This window comes from Cynocephalus volans, chromosome X (genome assembly GCF_027409185.1).
Source record: "Cynocephalus volans isolate mCynVol1 chromosome X, mCynVol1.pri, whole genome shotgun sequence".
Classification (NCBI taxonomy): Eukaryota; Metazoa; Chordata; class Mammalia; order Dermoptera; family Cynocephalidae; genus Cynocephalus; species Cynocephalus volans.
This window is the reverse complement of record NC_084478.1, coordinates 73,919,251-73,939,024: the sequence shown is the minus strand read 5'-3', so window position 1 is coordinate 73,939,024 and position 19,774 is coordinate 73,919,251. Positions and strand designations below refer to the sequence as shown.

At 43.6% G+C, this 19,774-nt stretch overlaps 2 protein-coding genes across 2 annotated transcripts in view; both read left to right on the top strand.

Annotated features, from left to right (window-relative positions):
- The first annotated feature begins 252 nt into the window (after positions 1 to 252).
- LOC134366816 (uncharacterized) lies at positions 253 to 432 on the top strand. The gene has a single exon (XM_063083274.1). It carries the CDS (start codon positions 253 to 255, stop codon positions 430 to 432), a length of 180 nt encoding a protein of 59 aa, XP_062939344.1.
- A 138-nt stretch (positions 433 to 570) lies between these two features.
- ARHGEF9 (Cdc42 guanine nucleotide exchange factor 9) overlaps positions 571 to 19,774 on the top strand; it is a 147,627-nt gene continuing 128,423 nt past the window's right edge. Inside the window, exon 1 of the mRNA XM_063083176.1 lies at positions 571 to 611. The gene's annotated coding sequence lies outside the window, so the exon portion shown is untranslated. The remainder of the gene's footprint in view (positions 612 to 19,774) is intronic.

Here is a 19,774-nt window from a genome sequence, read left to right as displayed (position 1 = left end):
TCCCGCCTTTCCCTTTGAAAACAGGATTTTGCCTTTTCCGTGGCGCCCGAGAGAGAATGCTGGACTCTGCCGACTTCCGCGCAAGCTAAGATTTCTCAGCTAGAGAAGAAAGATCAGCCCAATCTAAGTGGGGGGAAGCAAGCGCCCCTGTCCCCATCCCCCCTCCCCTCCTCCCCGACCAAACTCGGGCGCCAAACCCAGCCCTTCCCTAACCACCCGACTTCATCCTTTCCTTTCTAGCATGGTGACTGTATGGACAGTCTGACAGAACAGAGATTGACATCTCCCAATCTGCCGGCCCCCCACCTGGAACACTACAGTGTTCTGCATTGCACCATGACCCTGGATGTGCAAACTGTAGTCGTTTTTGCCGTGATTGTAGTCCTCCTGCTTGTCAATGTCATACTCATGTTTTTCCTGGGAACGCGCTGAATGGAGTCCAGCCACCTGAGCTGTCGCGAACTCTCGCTTTGATTTCATCCCGAGAGCCACCGAGGGGGGGGAGGGGAATCAAGAGAGATAGAGACAGGGAAAGAGAGGGAGAGAAAGAGCAAGCTTTCTCGCTCAGGGGGGAAAACGTTCTGAGCTTCAACATGGCCTCGCTGTGATATGTATGACGTTGGTATATTATCTCTCCCTAAATCTTTTGTCATGTCTTGTCTTTTAAGTCTGCCTGTAAGTGAAATTACTTGAGTGAAATTGTTGATAAAGAAATGCTTTCTATTTAAGTGTGCATGTGTGTGTGTGCATCCTTCATCTATGTGGCGTTCATGGAGCAAGTTCTGCATCCTTAAACGGTGGCTTTGCTGTTTCTGGTGTTTTGTCAGTTCATTTTCTTGAAAACTACCTTTAAACTCCATCAGGGAATTTTAGTCAAGATTTCTTTCTTGCCATCAGGAGTACATTTGGGTTTGTTTTGGGCGAAAGGGGTTTGTGGAAGAGCATGATGAATTTTTGGCATCGTAGGAAAGACAGTCTTGTATTGGATGTTTAGAGGGAAAAGAATCTGCAAGGAATGGATTTAGGGAAAATGACTCTAGTCTCTAATGAGAAGCAAGAATTTGGGAAGTGACGCGGTGGGGTGTGTTGATCTGGCAGTTGGTGACTGTGTCCTTTGAATCTCAATTTGCTGTCCAGGGCTCGGTTTCCAATTTTAACCACCTTTAAAGAAGCCACCTTTAAAATATTTCTTAAAGCATAAATGTCATTCTCTTTGGAATCATGGAATGAGACATAAAAGTGTTCTCTGATCTTTTGAATTGGCAAGAGAGGACTTTGACAAGAACTGTTTGGGCTCCTTTTTCCAAAGATTGTACCCGTGGATTTGGGTTTGGGGATTTTCTCTGTCTCATCCTAAAAACAAAAGCCGGCTCTTTACCTACCTTGGGAATAGTAATATTGGGATATGGCTCCTTTGGGGTAATCTTATTTGTTATGATGTTCTTGAAATACATTTTAAATAGAACTTGATAATGCTGATGCCAAAGTGGCATTGTTATTGTTTGCATCCTTGTTTGCTGCTTTAAGATCAGAGGTCTCTCTAATTGAAACATTCCCATAACAAAGTATGTAATGTGCTAAATTAAGAGTTTTGAGCACCAAAAAAAAAAAAAAAAAAAAGCTAGATGGAATAAGATGAGAGCTCGGAAAACGTATGAGCCTGAGTTTGAGAGCTTGAAGCAACATTCCAATTTGAGACATCTCTGCTTGTCTGTATCAGTGGTGGTTGCTGTTATTATTGCTATAGTTGTTATTTTTGTATTTGTTTCTTCTGAGAATGCTCTTCGCAGAGCCAGGAAAGAAATTATCTATGATGCCAGTGTGCATAATACTTTTTTTTCTCGCCCCTGCTGTTGTAGGCAAGGTCTTTCTCATTCTGTTGCTTACCTGACTTGAAATAGTGCCATTTCTGGCTCATGTAGCAATCGGGGTGCTTACACGTCCACACACATGCTCACCCTACATCTATGTGGGTGGCTGTTCGTGTGATGTGCAAATCTGCTAGCATTATGCTGTCAAGTTCCACGTCCCATTGTTTAATCTCTTTGGAAGTGATTATGAAGGGAGAGGGGCTGTGACAGGGGCCCTTGAAATTGTCCTGACCACAGGACCCAGAGAATATTATTTAATGGCGTCAGACAAGGTTTTGAGCCTCAAAGCGCACTCTCGTTGACTTGGTGTGGGTGAGAAGCTGTTGTTTTTATGTTTTTCATTTTTTTGGTTGGTACCGTGGTGTAAGCATGATCTGTAAAGTATGCTGGCATTGATTCTTATTAATTACTCTTTGGTCCCTTTGTGGTGACCCCCTGGGTAGAACTGACAACTTGTTTCTTTGCAAAGAGAATCTCGAGAGGTGTTTTTTGTTCTTGTTTTGTTGTTGTTAGTTCCAGTGGTATTATTTAAAGTAAGCTTGTATCTTGTCTGGGCACTTGGTTTTGAGACAGTGTTGGACACTGGGGAAAGGCTCTACCCTGGGTAGCTGCAGCCATGGGTTTCTCTGTTCAGCGGCTGTTTGACCTTGGGCAGTTTCTCCTTTTCAGTGGCTTTAGGATTTTCTGTAACATTGGCATTTTGGGATGGTTGGACTAGGTGACCTCCAACTTCTTGCATTCTGTAATTTTGGGCACCCCTTAAAGTCAGAGGGGGATGAACTGGAAAAACAAGTGAAAAGGAAAGCAAAATGTTAATCAAGGGGTGATGGAAGGAAGGGATGGATATCTGGTTAATGGTATCTGGAGAAATAAGTTTTACCTAAGGGATTTTTTTTGCCTACCTATGTGGGAAGGAAACCAGGACTGCAGCAATGGAATGCTTTTTGATCTTTTTTTCCCCCTCTCTAAGGCTGGTCTTTGAGCCAGGTTTATAGGTAGTGTCATAAAATGCCTTCCCCCTCTGGGTGCCTGATAGATTCTTGGCAGAGAGGTTTTGTGAATCTATGTATGTAGAATGTGTGGCAGTATGTTTGTGGGTGTGTGGGTGCACACACTCCTGAGTGTGGATGGGGGGCTAGTGGTGGTAGGAATGAGGAAAGATAGCATTGAGTTCCATAGTTCAGAATGGCCTTGTGCTAGGGCCTGTAAGGGTTTGACTGGTTCTAGGATGGATGGGTGTCCCCCTAACCAGTCTTCCTCCCAGCACTTAAAACCCTTCAGTCTAGATGTGCAGCTCGAACAAGCCCTTCCATCAGTAATTTAACTATTAAAATGGGTTAGCACTTTTCAAATTAATTTATCTCTAGGCAAATAAGGGGATGTTGCTAGCCAGATGGCAGGCCACCATAGAGCAGCCAGAAGGGAGTTTGGGGAGTACAGAACAAAAGGTGGCAGTGTGACTTTTTACTGGTGTGAATCCTAAAGGTTTGGCATTTCCTCTTCAGAAGTGTGAGAGTATGCAAAAAGGGAAAAGAGTGGGAGAAAATGAGAAATGCAGCGCAGATGAGTGGAACCCTATGTATTTTGACTTCTTTTTCCCTTCCTCTCCTGCCTTCTCTCTTAATCTTTCCTCTTCTCCTTTTTCTCCCTCCACTGATGACTGCCTTCACAACCTTCTCCCTCTTCTCCCCCTTCCCCTCTCCCTACTGTAAGTGGGTGAGAAGTAAGGAAGAGAAGAGGGCTTTTCCTCTCTGATTTGTCCCAACTTTTCCCAGTAAAGTTTCTTGTTCCCTTCCCTCCTCTCTGACCCCTTTGAGTAGAGGATAAGCTTTTGCTACTGGGAGGGGCAAAATCCTAGCTCAGGGATTTTTGCTGCCAGCTCCCCACCCAGGAATTAAATAAAATGCCTCTAGTGGTATCCTAGCAACCCCTGAATCACCCAGTACCAGTTGAGTTTCAGAGCCCACCCTTTAAAGGCCCAGGCACCAACACCTCTGGAGAAAGGGGGCTGGAGTCCAGTAGGACTTGGAGAGATGCTTTTAAGGAGAGGACAAAGAAGGAACAAGATCTCCATTGCCTGCAAATGCCCAGAATACATGTCCACAGCAAGCATACAGAGCCTAGCCTAGTCCAGCCATGGAGACTGTATATTGGATGGTTCATGCGTTCAAATCGCTTTCCAGTCACTACCCTCTCAAGATTAACTGAGCCATTTCACTGCCTAGCTTTAGTGCAAGGAGGTCTGTAGGCACTGAAAAGTATTTTTTTCACCCTAACTTTTGGCTGCGGCAGGGAGAGGGTGAAGTGATAGCACAGTGGGAACAAATTGAGCAGTGCTTTTCTTCCATGGAGACAGCCTGCATCTGTCAGAACCTGAAACATCTGCTTGTGCAGTGTGCTTCAATTTTGTTTGTAGCTTGTGAAACCCTGCCCAGCCCAGATGCAGAGTGGAATTCAAGTGGTCTTTCTTTCTATATTGTTGGTTTAGTAGTTTCTGACTGGGGATGCTGGGCAAGTTGGGAAAATCAGTTTGACTGTGGATCTGGTGAACAGAGCTTGTCCTCTGGCTCAGATTCTCTCATGCACTTGTGTGTATAATTAAGCTGCTAGAGAGCTGAGGGATCCCAAGGAGCCTGTGGATGAGGTGCTCTTCTGCCCTGCAGTGAAGCCCAGATTGAGAGTGGTTGGCTATGACCAGAGGGGACACTCTGGTAGTTGCAGGGATAGTGCCAAAGCATGTCCTCCTCTTTAGCCTTTGTTTGCCATCTCACCCTCTGATCCTGAATAGTGCTTGCTCTGTGGAGGGACATGAGAATTGAGCCTTTTCTCCCCAAATAACTGCCTCCTCAGAAGACTTCCCACAAGGCATGTAGATCCAGCTCCAGTAGCTTTACCCCAAGAAATAGGATGGAGGAGGGGAAACTTAGATTCTTTAGCCCTTATTTCCAGCTCTGTAACTTGTCCTAAGACAACTCGGTCTCTGGCTTTCCAAGAATCCTTGATCAAAGCTTAGTTCTTTCAGTGTCTGCCCAGAGTGTCTCCTGTCCTTAGGTGGATCTAGCTCTCAAAATTATTTAGTTCATTGTGCTTTGCCCTGGCACTAAAGTACAAAGTGGAAAAACTGGAAGGGGAAAGGGACTTTCGGGAAACAGTCCAGAAATGACAATACTAATAACCCCTTGTCAGTGCATAGGCCTATAGAGTTTACAAAGCAATTTCACATCCTTTCTAATTTAAGCATGACATCAGCCTTGTGAAGTGGGTATAGATGATTGCTGTTCCCAGTTTTACAGATGAGGAATGTAAAGGTCAGAGAGATTGGTGGGATGGGAGTGGATCTGCCTTTCAAACGGAGGGATAGAAGAGTCAGAGTTGATCATGCCCAGCTAGTATGAAGCTGAACTGGGTTCAAGTGAGGAGGGAGATGTGTGAGTCATCCCTGAAGTCATACTAGCTTCCTCAGCTACTCGCTTACATTTTTGGTGCTTTTTATTACCTTTTGTTTGTTTAGCACTTTTGTATAGAAATCATTATTTGATAAAATGCTGCCTTTTTTGTCTTGAGTACACATCAAAGGGTTCCCTTTAATTCTTATGAAGACTTGCTATTTGGATCTTCAAGGTGAAAGGCCAATGTGAACTGCCGAAGCCTAAAATACAGAATGTTTTGAAGGAACTGCAGTTTTCATACTATTGTTCTTCTTTTTGAAGCACTCTTATTTTTCTATATTTCTTTAAAAATGTGCTGCCCAGAACTGATCATGCTACTCCAGGTGCCACCTGACCAAGATCAAGTACAAAGGGACTTTGATCTGTCTGTGAAATGTCTAATGCAGCCTTCTACTGGTTCTCAGCCCTAACTGAACATTCAGATTACATGGGGAATTTTTAAAATACCTATTCCAAGCTGCCACTCTGAGAGATTCTGATTTAATTTCATGAGATAGGTCCCAGGCAGCTTTATATATATGTGTGTGTGTGTATATATATTATTTTTAATTTTTTTAATTTTTTAAAATTTATTTTATTTATTGAATCAAAATTGATTATACATATTTGGGGGGTTCATCATTGAGATATGTTGATGTGTGTGTGTGTGTGTGTGTGTGTGTGTGTGTGTGTGTGTGTGTGTATTTTTTTTACTTAAAGCTCCCAAGATGATTCGACTGTGCAGCCAGGGTTAAGAGCCACTGCATTAGCCTTTTGACCTTGTAGGTTCAAACCCTTTTTCCTGTCTAATCCAGCCCTCTACTCTCTTGTGAAGTTGGCCTTTTGAAGTAAACTTAGGTTTTGTTGAACCAAAGTTGTTACATTTTATTTTGTTTGGTTGGTCTTTTAGCTTTTTATGGGTTCTAAAATTTTCTCTTCATGCAGTGCAGTAAATCAGCAGTCCCTTCTAGCACTGCATCAGTTAAAATCTATTTTGCTTGCTTGGTCTTTTGGGGATTTTACATTTTTTTCTTTATGTCACAGAACAGATTAGCAGTCTCTTCTAGCATTATATCATTTGAAAACTGAATAAATATCATTCAAATTGTTGATTCAAAGGAATGTTCAATATGATGAGGTTAATGCTAGCTCCTCTGGCACCTCACCAGAGCCCCTTCTTGGAACTGGAGCCTGTCAATTTTTGTGTGTATCTGGTCAACCAGTGCAGGCTTCACAGGGCTGTGCCATCATCTAGCCTGCCACCATGTTAATGATGATAACGTGGTATGGTAGATTTGTTGTATGCTTTGTGGGCATCACGATATGCTATGTTCATAGCAATTATCTGCCAAGCTGATAGCCCCATCAGAAAAAGGTGCGTAAGTTACTTGGCATCTAACTGCTGGTATATCCGGTTGCAGGTTCCAGAGCTCCCTGTTTTCTTTCAGTGCCCACAAACTGAATGTTTCTTAACTGGGTCCAGAATTTGGCTGAGGGTCAGTGCCAGTTTTAGTTTCTGTGTATCACTTTGCTTCCCTCTCTTTGGAAAAGTAGAACATCTAGGATGTAATTTTAAAACAGAATATATTTTGTTCTCAAAGAGTTCAGGAAACTCTGCATGTTTCCCTTGTTGCTTGGCTGAATTGTTGATATTAACTCAGTGGTTCTCATCCCTGGCTGCACTCTGGAATCACCTGGGGAGTTAACAAGATTAACAACAATTCCTAGAATCTCAGGGGGAGATCTGATTGAATTGGTCACGGTAAGGCCCTGGCATCAATATTTTTTCTAAAATCTCCCCGAGGTGATGGGAATGTTCAGTCAGAGGTGAGAATGACTGCTATGGAATGGTTCATAGGAAACGTTAGTTCAGCCTGAGTCTGGCTTATCACATATGTGAATAGGTAGGCTTTGCAGATGGTGAGATTTTATTCTAGGACTGTGGGGGCCTTGATGAGTTCTAGGGGCTTGTGCCCACTCTAAAAAGGAGAACTCAACCCTAGGAAGTGAGTAGTTGGGGAACCTATTTGGATTTAAAGTAATCAGCTATGATACGGTTTGAACCCTTTAGGAAAAAAGTCAATCCCTCACATTTGCTGTAATGGTGGGAAGACTGCTCATTTTCTGGGTGAACTCAAGTAGATTACTTCTCCCCTCTGAAATTTGGTTTCTTCATCTGCAAAATAAGGGTGGGTGGATTGGATGGCTTCAAAGATTTCTTCCAGCTCTAACAATCTGTGTTTAATTTATGATTAATATTAATAATCAAAGTGATTAAGGATATTATTATTCAAAACTAGCAGGTAATCCAGAGATCTCTTTTAGCAGGTTTAGAATGCAAAGTGTGGTTTTGGGGGGTAATAGATTTGCTTTCCTAATTATATTTGGCTTAGCTTTCTTCTAGAACAAGTGAACTGTAGGTTGTATTCTTTGAGCACACACTGGCTGCCAAGGAAGGAAGGGAGCCCTACAGTAAGTTGAGTGGCAAGGTGATGCCAGTTTGGTATTCAGCTTCTTAAAAAAACATGTCATATGGATAATTGAGAATTGCCTCTTATAGATATAGAACCAGTCTCATAGGTCTGGGAAAGTGTAGACAGCCTAGAACCCCCTCCTGCGATCCTTTAAGTAGTCATTCACTTAGTTAATATTATTACTGCTATTAATAAGAATTCCAGCTAATTAAGGTCCCTAGTTATTGCATTGGCTTCTTCCCCAAACCTAGGAGTAGTTCAGGAAAGTGAGGCTCAGAGAGATTAAGTGACTTACTCAAGGTCACACAGTCAAGAAGTGGTAGAGATTGGCCTAGTGTTTCCAGTGAACCCTGAATAATGTTCTCTGTGGTTAAGATGTAGTCGTCATGACCCTTTGAGAATTAAAGGGGTTCCACTGACATAGAGCAGTACTCAGGAGGAAGCGTTGAAGAAAGGAGTAAAGGGGGCAATCTGGAGGAAGGGGAAAGGTAAGAGACAGATGTGTCTAAGGTCAGTTTTTTCTTGCCCTTATCACTCTTCTGTGCTAGTTGCAGGCCGCTGACAGGAACTGAGCAATTGGTCTTTGAGCACCAAGGTTGAGAGTTGGTAGCGGAGAATAGGGAAATTGTACATGTGTGGTAGAAGAACAGCATATGGAAGGCAGACCTGCAATGGAGAGAAAACACTGGAAAAGGCATTAGGATCCTTTATACTTTTATACCTACCTGTCTGCCAGATCTTGATAAAGCCTTTCTCACCTAGGCCTTAGTTTTCATGTCATTAAAATGAGTGGTTTCAGTAGAAGAACCATCTTCTTAAATGAAATTTTAGCCAGAAGCTTCTATACAAAAACAGGAAAAAGCAGAGCTGGTCTTTTGAAATGGGCCTGGGGGAGGGGTGGAGGACAGAGTGTAAAGTTCTTAGGCATCCATCTTGCCAAAGCAGACTTTAGTCACTAGGAGAATTGGAACTAGGAGAATGGGATGGATGGCTCTGCCCAGCTTAGCCAAACTGCTTGGGAGATGGGACACCCATGGATAGGGCTGCATGGTGGGGGGATGGGTCTTTAAGTTGCCAGTATTCACAGAGGATCACTTAGAGGAAGAGATTAAAGTACCTAGAAGATCTATTGCATCATATGCCCCTACTCCTTTTATAAAGTGAGAAAACTAAGGCACAGAAGGGGAAAGGGACTTGTCTGATGTTGCAATGATGGGCCTGAGATCCTGCCTTCTCAAATCAGGCTCTTGCCTGCTATAACCTGCCACCTCCCCTATAGGGTCCTGGCTGTATGCTCCCTTGGCTGGATCAGGGAGACCTGACTGCTCTTTCAGGTTTGGTTGTAGAAAGTGAGCTGACAAGAAGCTGGGAGAACAAGAGCATTATGTAACCTCCTGGAGGGGGAGCAAGCCTGTTAGCAGGCCTTGGGGTGCCAGGGAGTGGGATGGGGGTGGGGTGAACACACAGTCTCCTGCAGGCCACATTAGCTTTCCTGAGGCAGGGAGCTTGGATGCAGCCCTGTATTAAGTGGCCATCTACCCTCAGGGCCCAGAGGAGGTCAGCACTGCACATCCATAGCCAGCTCTGGGAATGGCTCTGTCAGCTGATTTCTCCACCTGCCTGCTTTCATTAGAGGAGAGGAAGCCATGCACCTCAGTGCCCAGCTGGCTGCAGGAAGGATGTGCTAAGAGTCCACCCCCAACCCCCTCAGAGTGTGGTGCCTAAAGGCAGCAGCTACTTTTAGATGAACCTCCCACAGCCTCTCCTTCTCCCACTCTCTTCCTTCCTCCTCCTGTGAACTGTGCTGGCTGGCAAGAGGGCTGGGCAGTGGGTGCCTTTGTATTGAGTCCCAGGAGGAGCTGTTGTCTCTAGGAGGGGCTCTGATAAGCCTAGCATGGTGGTAGGGCTCAGAACAAAGGCAAAATGATGAGATTGCTTTGTGCTTGGGACACAAAGGAGTGGAGGGATTTGTTAGTTTCCTTTGGACCTTGCAATTAGCTGAGGTGCTTGTTTTGTGAATCCAGATTGAATGGCACAGGAGGACTCAGGAAGATTTATTGGACAGAACATGCATACATACTTTCTCTACCTGGATTTAGAGGAAAGCAACTGGGGCTAGTGGATACTCATTTGATTCTTGACTCTCCCTCTTAAACATTGTCTTACACTTTTCAGTGGCTTTTGCACATTTCTCACTTGGTCTTGTCTGTGCCCCTGTGAAGTAGGTACAACAGGGATTATTTCCATTTCACAGATGAGAAAAATGAGACTCAAAGACTTATTGTCATACAGCTATTTCCAGCCTGATCTTCTGGGCTCAAGTTCTGGAAGCTACAGATAGCTATATATCCTAGACAAAGGGATGTTAGAGCTGTCCTGAGTCTAATCCCCTCCTTGTGGAAGCTGGGGAACTAGGCCCAGAGAAGAAAAGGACTTGCCCAAGGAAACACAGCACATCTGTAGTAGCACTGAAGCAAGAACATTGCCTGGCAAGGATGTGAGTTCCTAGACCTGTGAGATATGCCAGCCACTCTGGTCTTTCAGGGACAGTTTGAGAAAACTGTATAGTGTGATGGGAAACCTCTATGGTGTGATTGAAAACAAAGGGTCACTAAACTGCAAGTTTATGTCATTTTTTAGTTCTGTGAACTTGGGCAAGTCACTTAGTCTCTCTGACTTGTTTTTCTTTTCTGTAAATTGGGGCTGATGATCTCTGAGAACTCTCTGAGGTAGAAGTCTTCTGTGGATGACTGCCACAGTGGAGGGACCTGATAACCAGTAGGCCCCCCATAAAAGTTTGGTTGACTGAAAGACATACACATGAATAAAGAGGGGCTGCAAACATGAAGTCAGTTGCTGAGTGACCTTGAACAAAATGTTGTCTCTGTGCCTCTGTTCTCTCCATTATAACATGGAGGATTCTTTTATATGTCTCTCTTGGAAGGAGAAAGGCCCTATGACCCAGCCGGTGTCTTGGGTCCTTGCTGGGAAGCTGGGATTTTTTTTTTTATATGAAGCTTACTTTTATTTACCCCCAGCTCCATTCCCCATGCAGTCACACACATGTTGCTGTGAATAGCAGGCTAGCTTTGTTCCCATCTCCTGCAAAGATAAAAGAGGAGCTTGGAAGAAAGCCAAAATTAATTGTGTTTTTATTTAGTGCCTCCTCAAGTCCATCAAGCCAGAACTACCTAGGCACTTGGCAATTAAAAAACCAATTCTTGGCCCCCAGGGTCTTGGCTAAGATTTGTGATGAGCATTACTGAGTTTTCATGATATGATTAAGAATTGTTTTAGAAATTGCAGGCTCTTGACCAATGACCTACATAGAATTCACCTTTATCTGTATCACTTTGTTTGGAAGCATCTCACTCCTGTGGAAGCAAGGCAAGAATATAAAGACTGTTGTATTAGTCTTCTGTTGCTGACACATTGGTCTTTTCTGTGTGACCCTATGAGGTAGGCAAGGCCAAGACTATGGTCCCCATTTTATGGCAAAAATAATTGAAGCTCAGAGAATTGCTTTGATTGACTCAGATCATTGCTGCTTCTTAAAGCTGGTTGTGTGCTAAGAAGAGCATAACGTGGAGTTAGCTATTACTAACCCACCAATATCAAGTGGCTTTGGGCAGAGAGTTCATTCTGAAGATGCCTTCTGTACTTTGCTTCTACCTAGGTCTTTTAACAAAAGTTAGCCAAAATAGCAGAGAAAACTAGGCAGGTGCCACTAGGTAACTCTTGCCAGGTTGACACTGAACCATAAATTGGTGCTTCAGATACAGCTATTGGATCTATAGTAAGTATATATCCGGATATCATATTGTCCAGGGATTCATGATAGGCCTTGCCAAACGCAGAAAAGTGGCCCTAGATTTTGCAGTCCTTTGTGCCCTGCTTGGTTTAGATGTTTTCTCTTTGAGGATTTCTCTGGTCATGTTCTTAAAGACTAGGCCTTGAGCCTAAAAGCTGTCTTATTACTATTACCAGTTCCCACAGTCATCTCAAAGGATGAAGGAACAATGATTTGGATAAACCACAAGTCATTTTGTCTGGGCTTTGGTGGAGATTGTATGCTTTTGAGACTATATGCTTATTCCTTTTACTCCAGTTGGCTCAGGTCACTGGGAAAATGAATATTGAATGACTGACAGGTGTAGGGAGGCAACCAGTAGTTTGCTGAGGGATAGAGGGGGCCTAGCTGGGATGAGACATCTGCAGGTACTAATCCATATGCTCTTTGTTGGGGAGGAGGGAACAGAGTTAGTCCATGGTGCTTAAGCTGAGAAGTCACTGGATGAGAGTAAGAAAGAACCCGTACATTGAGCCCACTTCCTCATAGTACTGCTGGGGAAACTGAGGCCTAGGGAGAGGCAGGGACTTGCCCAAAGTCTCAGAGTTGGTTCTTGACCTTTGTCCTATCTCTCTATTTAGCTCTTGTCTGCTTGACCTCATAGTTGTGAGGCTCTTTAGATGAATGGAGTGGTGGCTAAGCCTTTTGGGAAAAGCACTTATGGTCACCAGATTTAGGAAGTGACAGATGAAATTTGAACCCAGGTACTTTGTCCTGCTTAGAAACAGATTGACCCAGATGTCTTGAAGGAAAGCTGTTAAAAACAAACTGTCTGGAAGGAAAATTGGTTCAACCTTGCTGTTTGTTCATGCCCTCCGCCCACACCTACACATGTACATACACTATAGGTCACATGAGATGCACATGTACACAGACACGTGGGGTGTGTTTGGGGCACACGGGACACACAGGTGGAGCACACTATCACATTGACATTCTTGGAGTACACACATTCAGTTAAGCATGGGGCACACTCACACTTGAACATTTTCAGCACAGGCAGATTACACACGCACAAACACACGAGGCATGCTTGTGCACATTTGCATGTGTGAACACACATGGATGCGTATAAGGCACAACTGTATACCCACATACATGTGGGGCACACAGAGATACACACTCAGATATGCTTTTACCCCCAGGACATGTAATCCTGTTCCTGAGATGTATATTCCTAAACACATTCTTGAACAGACCCCACTCCCCCCATGAGACACACTTGAACATACCCACATGCCTCACATACCCCTCTGGGACACATTCCGATGCAGAACATGTCCTACTCATAGGGCCGCCAGCTGTCCCTTTTTAAAACTGGGCATGACAGCGCACGACCCCAGCTGGTGGGCCTTCATCAGTTTGCTCTGGCACCCTTTCCTTTACCCCTGAAATCAGGCTTCAGAGGGCAGAGAGCTTAGTAATAAAATGGATATTCAAGATGGCATGTGTTGTAGCAGGTTCTGTAAGGATCCCTGGAGGCACTTGTTCCACCTTGGCCACCACCATCTTGTCACAGCTTCCTGGGTATAGAAGCCACATCTGGCTGACCTGCCTACGGGGTAGGCCAAAAGGGATCTGAGAAAATATGTTTGAGGGCCTTGATCTGTGGAGGATTTTGTCAAATCTTAAAGGATAAGATGGTGGAAATCCAAGAACAAAGCTGAGAGAGTCCCTAAAGAACATCTGGGCTGACTCTCACCTGGCCTCAGTGTGGATATTAAAACCTAGCTGGGTTATTTTTTCTCCCTTAGTGTGCTCTTTTGTACACCACAAACTCTTGAGCTTGGCCAGATTTCTGGCAGCCTTTCTGGCTTGCTCATTTTGCCATTCTGAGCCCAGGAGAGGCACATTAAGGCAGTGGTGAGAGGAAGGAGATGGAGGAATTGGGGTGAAAGGGCTTTGTGTCTCTCTTCATCTGTCCTGCTGCTAATGCATTATTTTTCGGTCTTCCAGTGATTGACTGTGGGAGCCCAACCCAATCTGTTGCTATTTTCACTTGTGCTGCTAAAACCTGCCAAATGACTATACTGGCATACTGGCCCTTCTAGAGGATAGGACAAGCAATGAGGGGTGACTGAAGGAGAAAAGAGAAGAGGCACCTTCCTTTCTTTAAGTTTGAGAGCCCAGAGAGATAGATAGGGAAGTATTAGCTGCCACAGCCCTGCCGAGAAGTAGCCACAGTTTCCTCTGCTCTCTTGACCCTAGACACCTCATTTTTAATTTTTTTATTTTTGAATAGGAAGTACATTCACATGGTTCAAAATCTAAAAGGTCCAAGAGGGTACAGAGTGAAAATTCTCCCTTCTACCCCTGCCCTCTAGCCATCTAGTTCCTTCTGCAGAGGCTACTAGTGAGTCCTTCCAGAAAAATGTTCTATGGATATATATGCAAATATGAATATATTCCTCTTTTTTATGGTAATATACTGTACACACTGTTCTGTACCTTGTTATACCTTGGAGGGTCTTTGACAGATACTTCATTAGATTGCACCTGGTGAAAGTGTGAGGATGTACTGTGGAAAGTAGAGATTGGGAACACTGGTTCTAGAGGAAAGTTGCCTGGGTTCTGGTTCTGGCCCTGTGTGACCTTCAGCAATCCCTTTCTCTTTCTGAACTATGGTTTTCTCATCTTTAAACTGGAGATCAAATAAGTTAGTATACACAAAAAGTTAGTTTTGTCTTTGATACATAGTAAACATTCGATAAATGTTAGTCAATTTTTATTATTGGAAAAAACAAAACAAAACTTTGGACTGTGAGTCAGAGGGTCTGGGTTTTCTTCTAGCCTCTGCTCCTGAGATAGCTGAGTGACTTCCTTTGTTCAGTCCTCAGTTTCCTCATCTTTATTGTGTGTGTGTATGTGTGTGTGTGGTTTTTTTTTTTTTTTTTTGGTTTTGTTTTTTTTTTTTTTTGGTGGCTGGTCAGTATAGGGATCTGAACCCTTGACCCTGATGTTATAGCACCATGCTTGAACCAACTGAGCTAACCAGCCAGACTCCTCGTCTTTAAAATGGAAGAACTCATTTCTACTCTGCTTATCTCCCAGAATTGCTGGGAGGATCCAGTGAGCTCATAAATGTGAAGGCAACCTAGAAACTATAATGTGCTGAACAGATGGAAGAAGTGCTACTTAACCTTTTTATAGAAGCTACTTTGGGTGGCCAGAACCCAGTAACCTGAACTGGATGGAGGAGGTAGTGTTCTTCCTTCTGGAAGTGGAACCCAAAGGCCGTCCCTGTACTGGAGTTCTGTTGGCGGGGGAGAAGGATAGCCCATGGAAGAAATTTGAAATAGTCAAGTTTTGTCTTCTGACCTTTCTTATCCTACCCCTATCCCTCTCCTGACTTCCTTGTTTCCATGTTTTCCTCATCCCCTCAGTCTCTTGTCAAAATCTGCTTTCAGAAGCAAGGCTTGTCAAAGAAGACCTCAACTTTCCATTTAAAATAACCTAACCCAGCTAGTTTAAAGAGGAGATGGGCCCAAGTTCATATAGCAAGTCAGTACTCAAGCCAGACCTGGAACTCATTCTTCCTATCCCCTTGTTTTATCTACTATCATTTGCACTTTAGTATGAATTTGAATTTGAGATTCCTTAGCAAAAATATCTGGTGGTGAGTGAGATTCTGGAAGTGTCTTTACTCAGTCTTCATACTGAGGAGTTCTTAGTCCTTAATCTCCAGGGTCAAATTTGTTTGAGACCCTGGGGGAATGAGAGGCAGGTCCTGGTTGTAGCACTGAAAGGATGATGTCTATAGAGCAGTTGGAGGAAAAAGCACCAGAAAATGGCTAAAACAATGATCTCTAAAGTGAGGCTCAAGGAGAAAATATTAGTTCTTCATATATTAAATTGTTAATCTTATTGTTATTTAATTTCTATTTTTTGTGGAGTTATTTTGTAAAACATATAAGCAATATTTAAATATTAGGATAAACATTCTTTTAAAAATTTTTTAAAAATAAATTTGTATATATTTGAGGTTTACAACGTGATGTTGTAGGATACATATAGATACCAAAATGATTACTATAGTGAAACATGTTAACCTACAATATCTATCACCTCACATAGATACTTTTTTGTGTGTGACAAGAGTGGTTAAATGTTTTTGTTTTTTATCAATAGAGGTAGGTATACAGTTCAAAAACAGTTGATAACCATCCTTCTAAAAGACTGAAGGCCTGGTGTCTAATCTTGGCTGTGCTGCTTACTAGCTTGATGCCTTAGGCAACTTTTCTCTCTGGAGCCTCAGTTTTCTTACCTGTAAAGTGAAGGACTGAACTATGTGTACTCGCTTTTGGGAGTCTCCAATGCTGACCATCTCTGAGTATAAGTACCCACTGCCTTTCAAGCTCTTGAGCTCAAGACAGAGCCAAGAAGAGTAGGTTCAAGCCCTGGCACCTTCCTGGATGTTTTGTCCCTCAATCAGCTGCCCTGGGTCCATTCCCTTCTTTACTCCCACCTTCTTCACCTAGCCCAGACAGGTAGATGCTTCCTTAACATAAGTTTGGCTGACCTTCTTGAAGTTCTTTTGTTACAAGCATAACTTTTTCCTGCAGACACAGATCTGGTGCCATTCCTCCCTGACCCTGAAGGTGGGTCTGATTTTGCTTCTCTTGTGTCCTCCCTGGCAGCCTAGGTTTAGATGTTCTGTCCCTCTGTTTAAGTCTTTAACAACAAAGTCTGAAGGGAGGTCAGCTCAGCCAGTTTTGAGTCCCCTGGGGCCTAACCCAGTGGCTGCTCACTGAATGCCCTCTGCCATCTGCTCATCCACCATTTATTGAATGTCTGCTGTGCTTCCAGGACTGTGCTATACTTTGTCAGGAGAAACATGGTCCACCTCTGAGCATGAAGGACAGGGACTAGAGGCATTGCTAGGTGCCTTGGCTTTGGCTAGATGTCTTTTCTCTCAGTGAGCCAACAGGCAGAGGGAAATCAATGAACCACTGGAAACTATCTTCTACTTTCTGATGAGCTGTTTAAAGGCAGATTTCCTCTCTGGGCTGTAAAGACTCCCCAGGAGACACTTACATTCTTACTGGAAACGCATGCCAAGGCCCAGAGCTTTTATAAGCCTGTGTCCTGGGTGGGCATGCTCAGTAGATTTAAAGGTGGTTTAAGTTAATTGAAATATCTTTATTTTTCTTCCCTCTTCTCCAGATATAGGAGCAGGCCACAGTCCTCCTGCCTAAATGCTGTTCCTGTTCTTGCCACCTAGGACCAGATGGCCACATTTAAAGACATTAAAGAACAATTAGTTCCAACCTATTTCCTCCCCTGCTCCTCCCCACACCCACCACCCTCCTTCCCCTACAAGATTTTAACACGACATCTGTCAAATGGATAAAAAGTGACTTTCCCTTCTCTTTGCCTTGCCCACCCACCCTCTGGCTATGGTGTTGATGAGTATAGAACTGTGCATGTGGGAGGCACTGAGGACAGATTCTACATGTAGTTCTAGTCCCTTCCTCCTACCCTTCTGGAAACCTAGAGGAGACCCACTCCCACCTCTGCCCAGGAAACTCCAAGGCCTGGCTTTAAGTCATAGTCCAGGAAAAGTGAAGACTCCCAGGACTGATCCCAGTGGAGCTACACAAAAGAATTCAAGAACCCAGGTGCAGCCCCCAAGGTCACCTCAGGGTTTGGGGCTCTTTGAGACCCTCTACTGCTCCTATAGGCTTTCCCTGGCCAGCTTCCATTTCTCACATATGAAGACAACAAGAGACCCCAGTGGGTGACTGGATCTCAGTATCCAGACAAAGTCCAATAAGAAGGGCAAGATGCCTGGGACAGGAACGTTTTGGTTATATGAACCAAGCTGGCTTAACAGATGGGTAAAGGTCAGGGTAACCTCCAGCTTGGGATAGCATACTTTTGACTCAACAACTCATGGGGAGAGCTTGCTGAGTTCATTGTTATTTTTATTTTTTAATAATAATTTTTCCCTTAGAATATTGGTGGCTGCCCTGAGTAGGTTGAATACAGCTCTAGGAAATTGCTTCTAGATTGTAGCATAGAGAGATACTGCTAGGACTTTCCATTAGGGCCAGTGGTGGCCTCAGTGCTGAAGGTCAGAGCATGGGTGGGGGTGGAACAGAACAGGTACAGATAGTCTCTCAAGGCAGACTGGGAAAATTCTGGACAAGCTACCATTAAATTCCTCAGCCTGCCCAGAGCCTGACACAAGAAAGAGAAGCCTGGAGACAGTTTCAGAGATTCTGGTTTCTTCTGACTGGCCCAATGCAGTAAGGGGAAATTCTTGTACTGCAAACTTTCTGGTCCCTGAAAGTTTAAGACTGTTGGTCTCAATATGGCATATGTGATTCAGCATCACTTGGGCTGCTTGTTAAAAATGCTGGGGTGATTCTGATCAGGGGTGCAAACCTCACATTAAGAAGCTCTGGTTTAATGGGTCAGAGATGCCTGAGTAATGCCAAAAGATCCTAGAACAACTTGACAGTAACTCCTATTTCCAAGATGTTTTGGAGATGCAAGCTAATGTTTATCTGATTGGGAGCTGCTCTTGTGTGGGAGACTTCCCTAGCCAACAGGATCATAGCTGGTAGTCCAGAAACATGTTTTCTCTCTGGTGTGTGAAATCCTTGGCCCATTTAGCTGAATTTTCTTTAAAGGACTCATTTACTCAATAAGACTAAGCTCTTAACTTTGTGAACTCTGTGGCAGCAGCTTGGTCTTGCTTCAGAAACTCTTGGGTCCATTTGGTTGAGCTAGTGTCTGGGATTTCACAGTAGAAGAATCCATTGCAAAGGTCCAGACCAAGCAAGCAACTCCCCGTCCTTCATCTGTTTGATCGTCATTATAGCTGAGATCACCTTATAACTTCCTTTGGGAGAGGTGCAGGAAGAAGCCAACCTTTGTTATTAACCTGGAATGAGTGAAAAAAATGTCCTGGATGGCTTCTTGCCCCAAGGGACTTGTCTAGGTTTCCCAGACTTTTAGGCCCTGGCAGGTGTGAGTTGGCTTATGACCAGTGTACATATTGGCCTCTGGATTGGGTGGTCTGTCCTGCTCTTGTTGAGCCTGATCACCATCTAGGCTTACCATTTCAGATCAAGTCAGCCCAGCTGGGTTTCATGTCTGCCAGGCATGGCTAAATACATGAAAAATGGAAAAATTTTTAAAAATTTTAAAGTGAAAAATAGATGGTATGGTGGGACATTGAAAGAAGCCGATGCCTAATGACTCACAAATCACATGCCCAAACTAGGAGAAAGACGATTGTGTCATTAAAAGAAATTATATTTGCATACTTTCAGCACATTTAGAACTTTTGTTACTTGAATGCATTAAATATTCTACTCAGAAATGAAATTATTTAGTTATGGGCAATAGCAACACTGAGATGGAAACTGGAACCAGCCAGGCGTGACATGTTAAGTACTGGGGGAAAGAAAAAGCAATGTATATATATTCATAGTGGGTTTTTTTTTTTCTACCTGCCATCTCTGTTCCTTTCGCTGATGACCACTGGGCACCTGTGCAGATCTTTAGCAAAAGCCAGCTTGCTCCAGAAGCCATCTGGCCATAAATTCTGGCAACAGTGATTGGACACCTGTAGGCCACCTGAGCACATATTATGTAAACAATTTTCTTTGCCTCATAGAATGTTCTGCAAACTGACAGAAATGCTAACACTGTTACTATGATTTGCGTCAGAGCTTGCCTGGTTTTAGAACTTAGGTCATAGAACTTTAGAGGCTAAAAACAATGCTGTTAGCTTGTTCATTGTGGATTAAGTAGGTGTTTTAGATCTACCACTCACAAGTGTCCATTATGGTTATTTGGAGAATAACACTCTGGTTGACAACTCGAATAAACCTTCCAAATTGTTTATTTACTTCTTATTCTAGGTAGAAATACTAAAAGAGACAAAGGAGAGAGAATACAGGCTGGAGTCATCAGGAAAAGGATTAATTAGCAGGTGGGCCAAGATCACATAGGAAGAGGCACCCTAGCTCCAGTGTCCTTACACTTAACCATTGGATAAGGGTATGGCTAAATCAGGCACAAAGGTAGGATTGCATCTATCTGCAAGAGACACAGTTTGGTAAGAGTGGAAGGTTCCTGCCTAGTTAGTGGCAAGGGTTGGATCCAGAGATGGGACTACATTAAGGAGAGTTTTAAGAG

What these genes read in the sequence shown, in the direction of transcription:
- LOC134366816 (XM_063083274.1), top strand. Translation starts at nt 253, where the DNA reads ATGGACAGTCTGACAGAACAGAGATTGACATCTCCCAATCTGCCGGCC.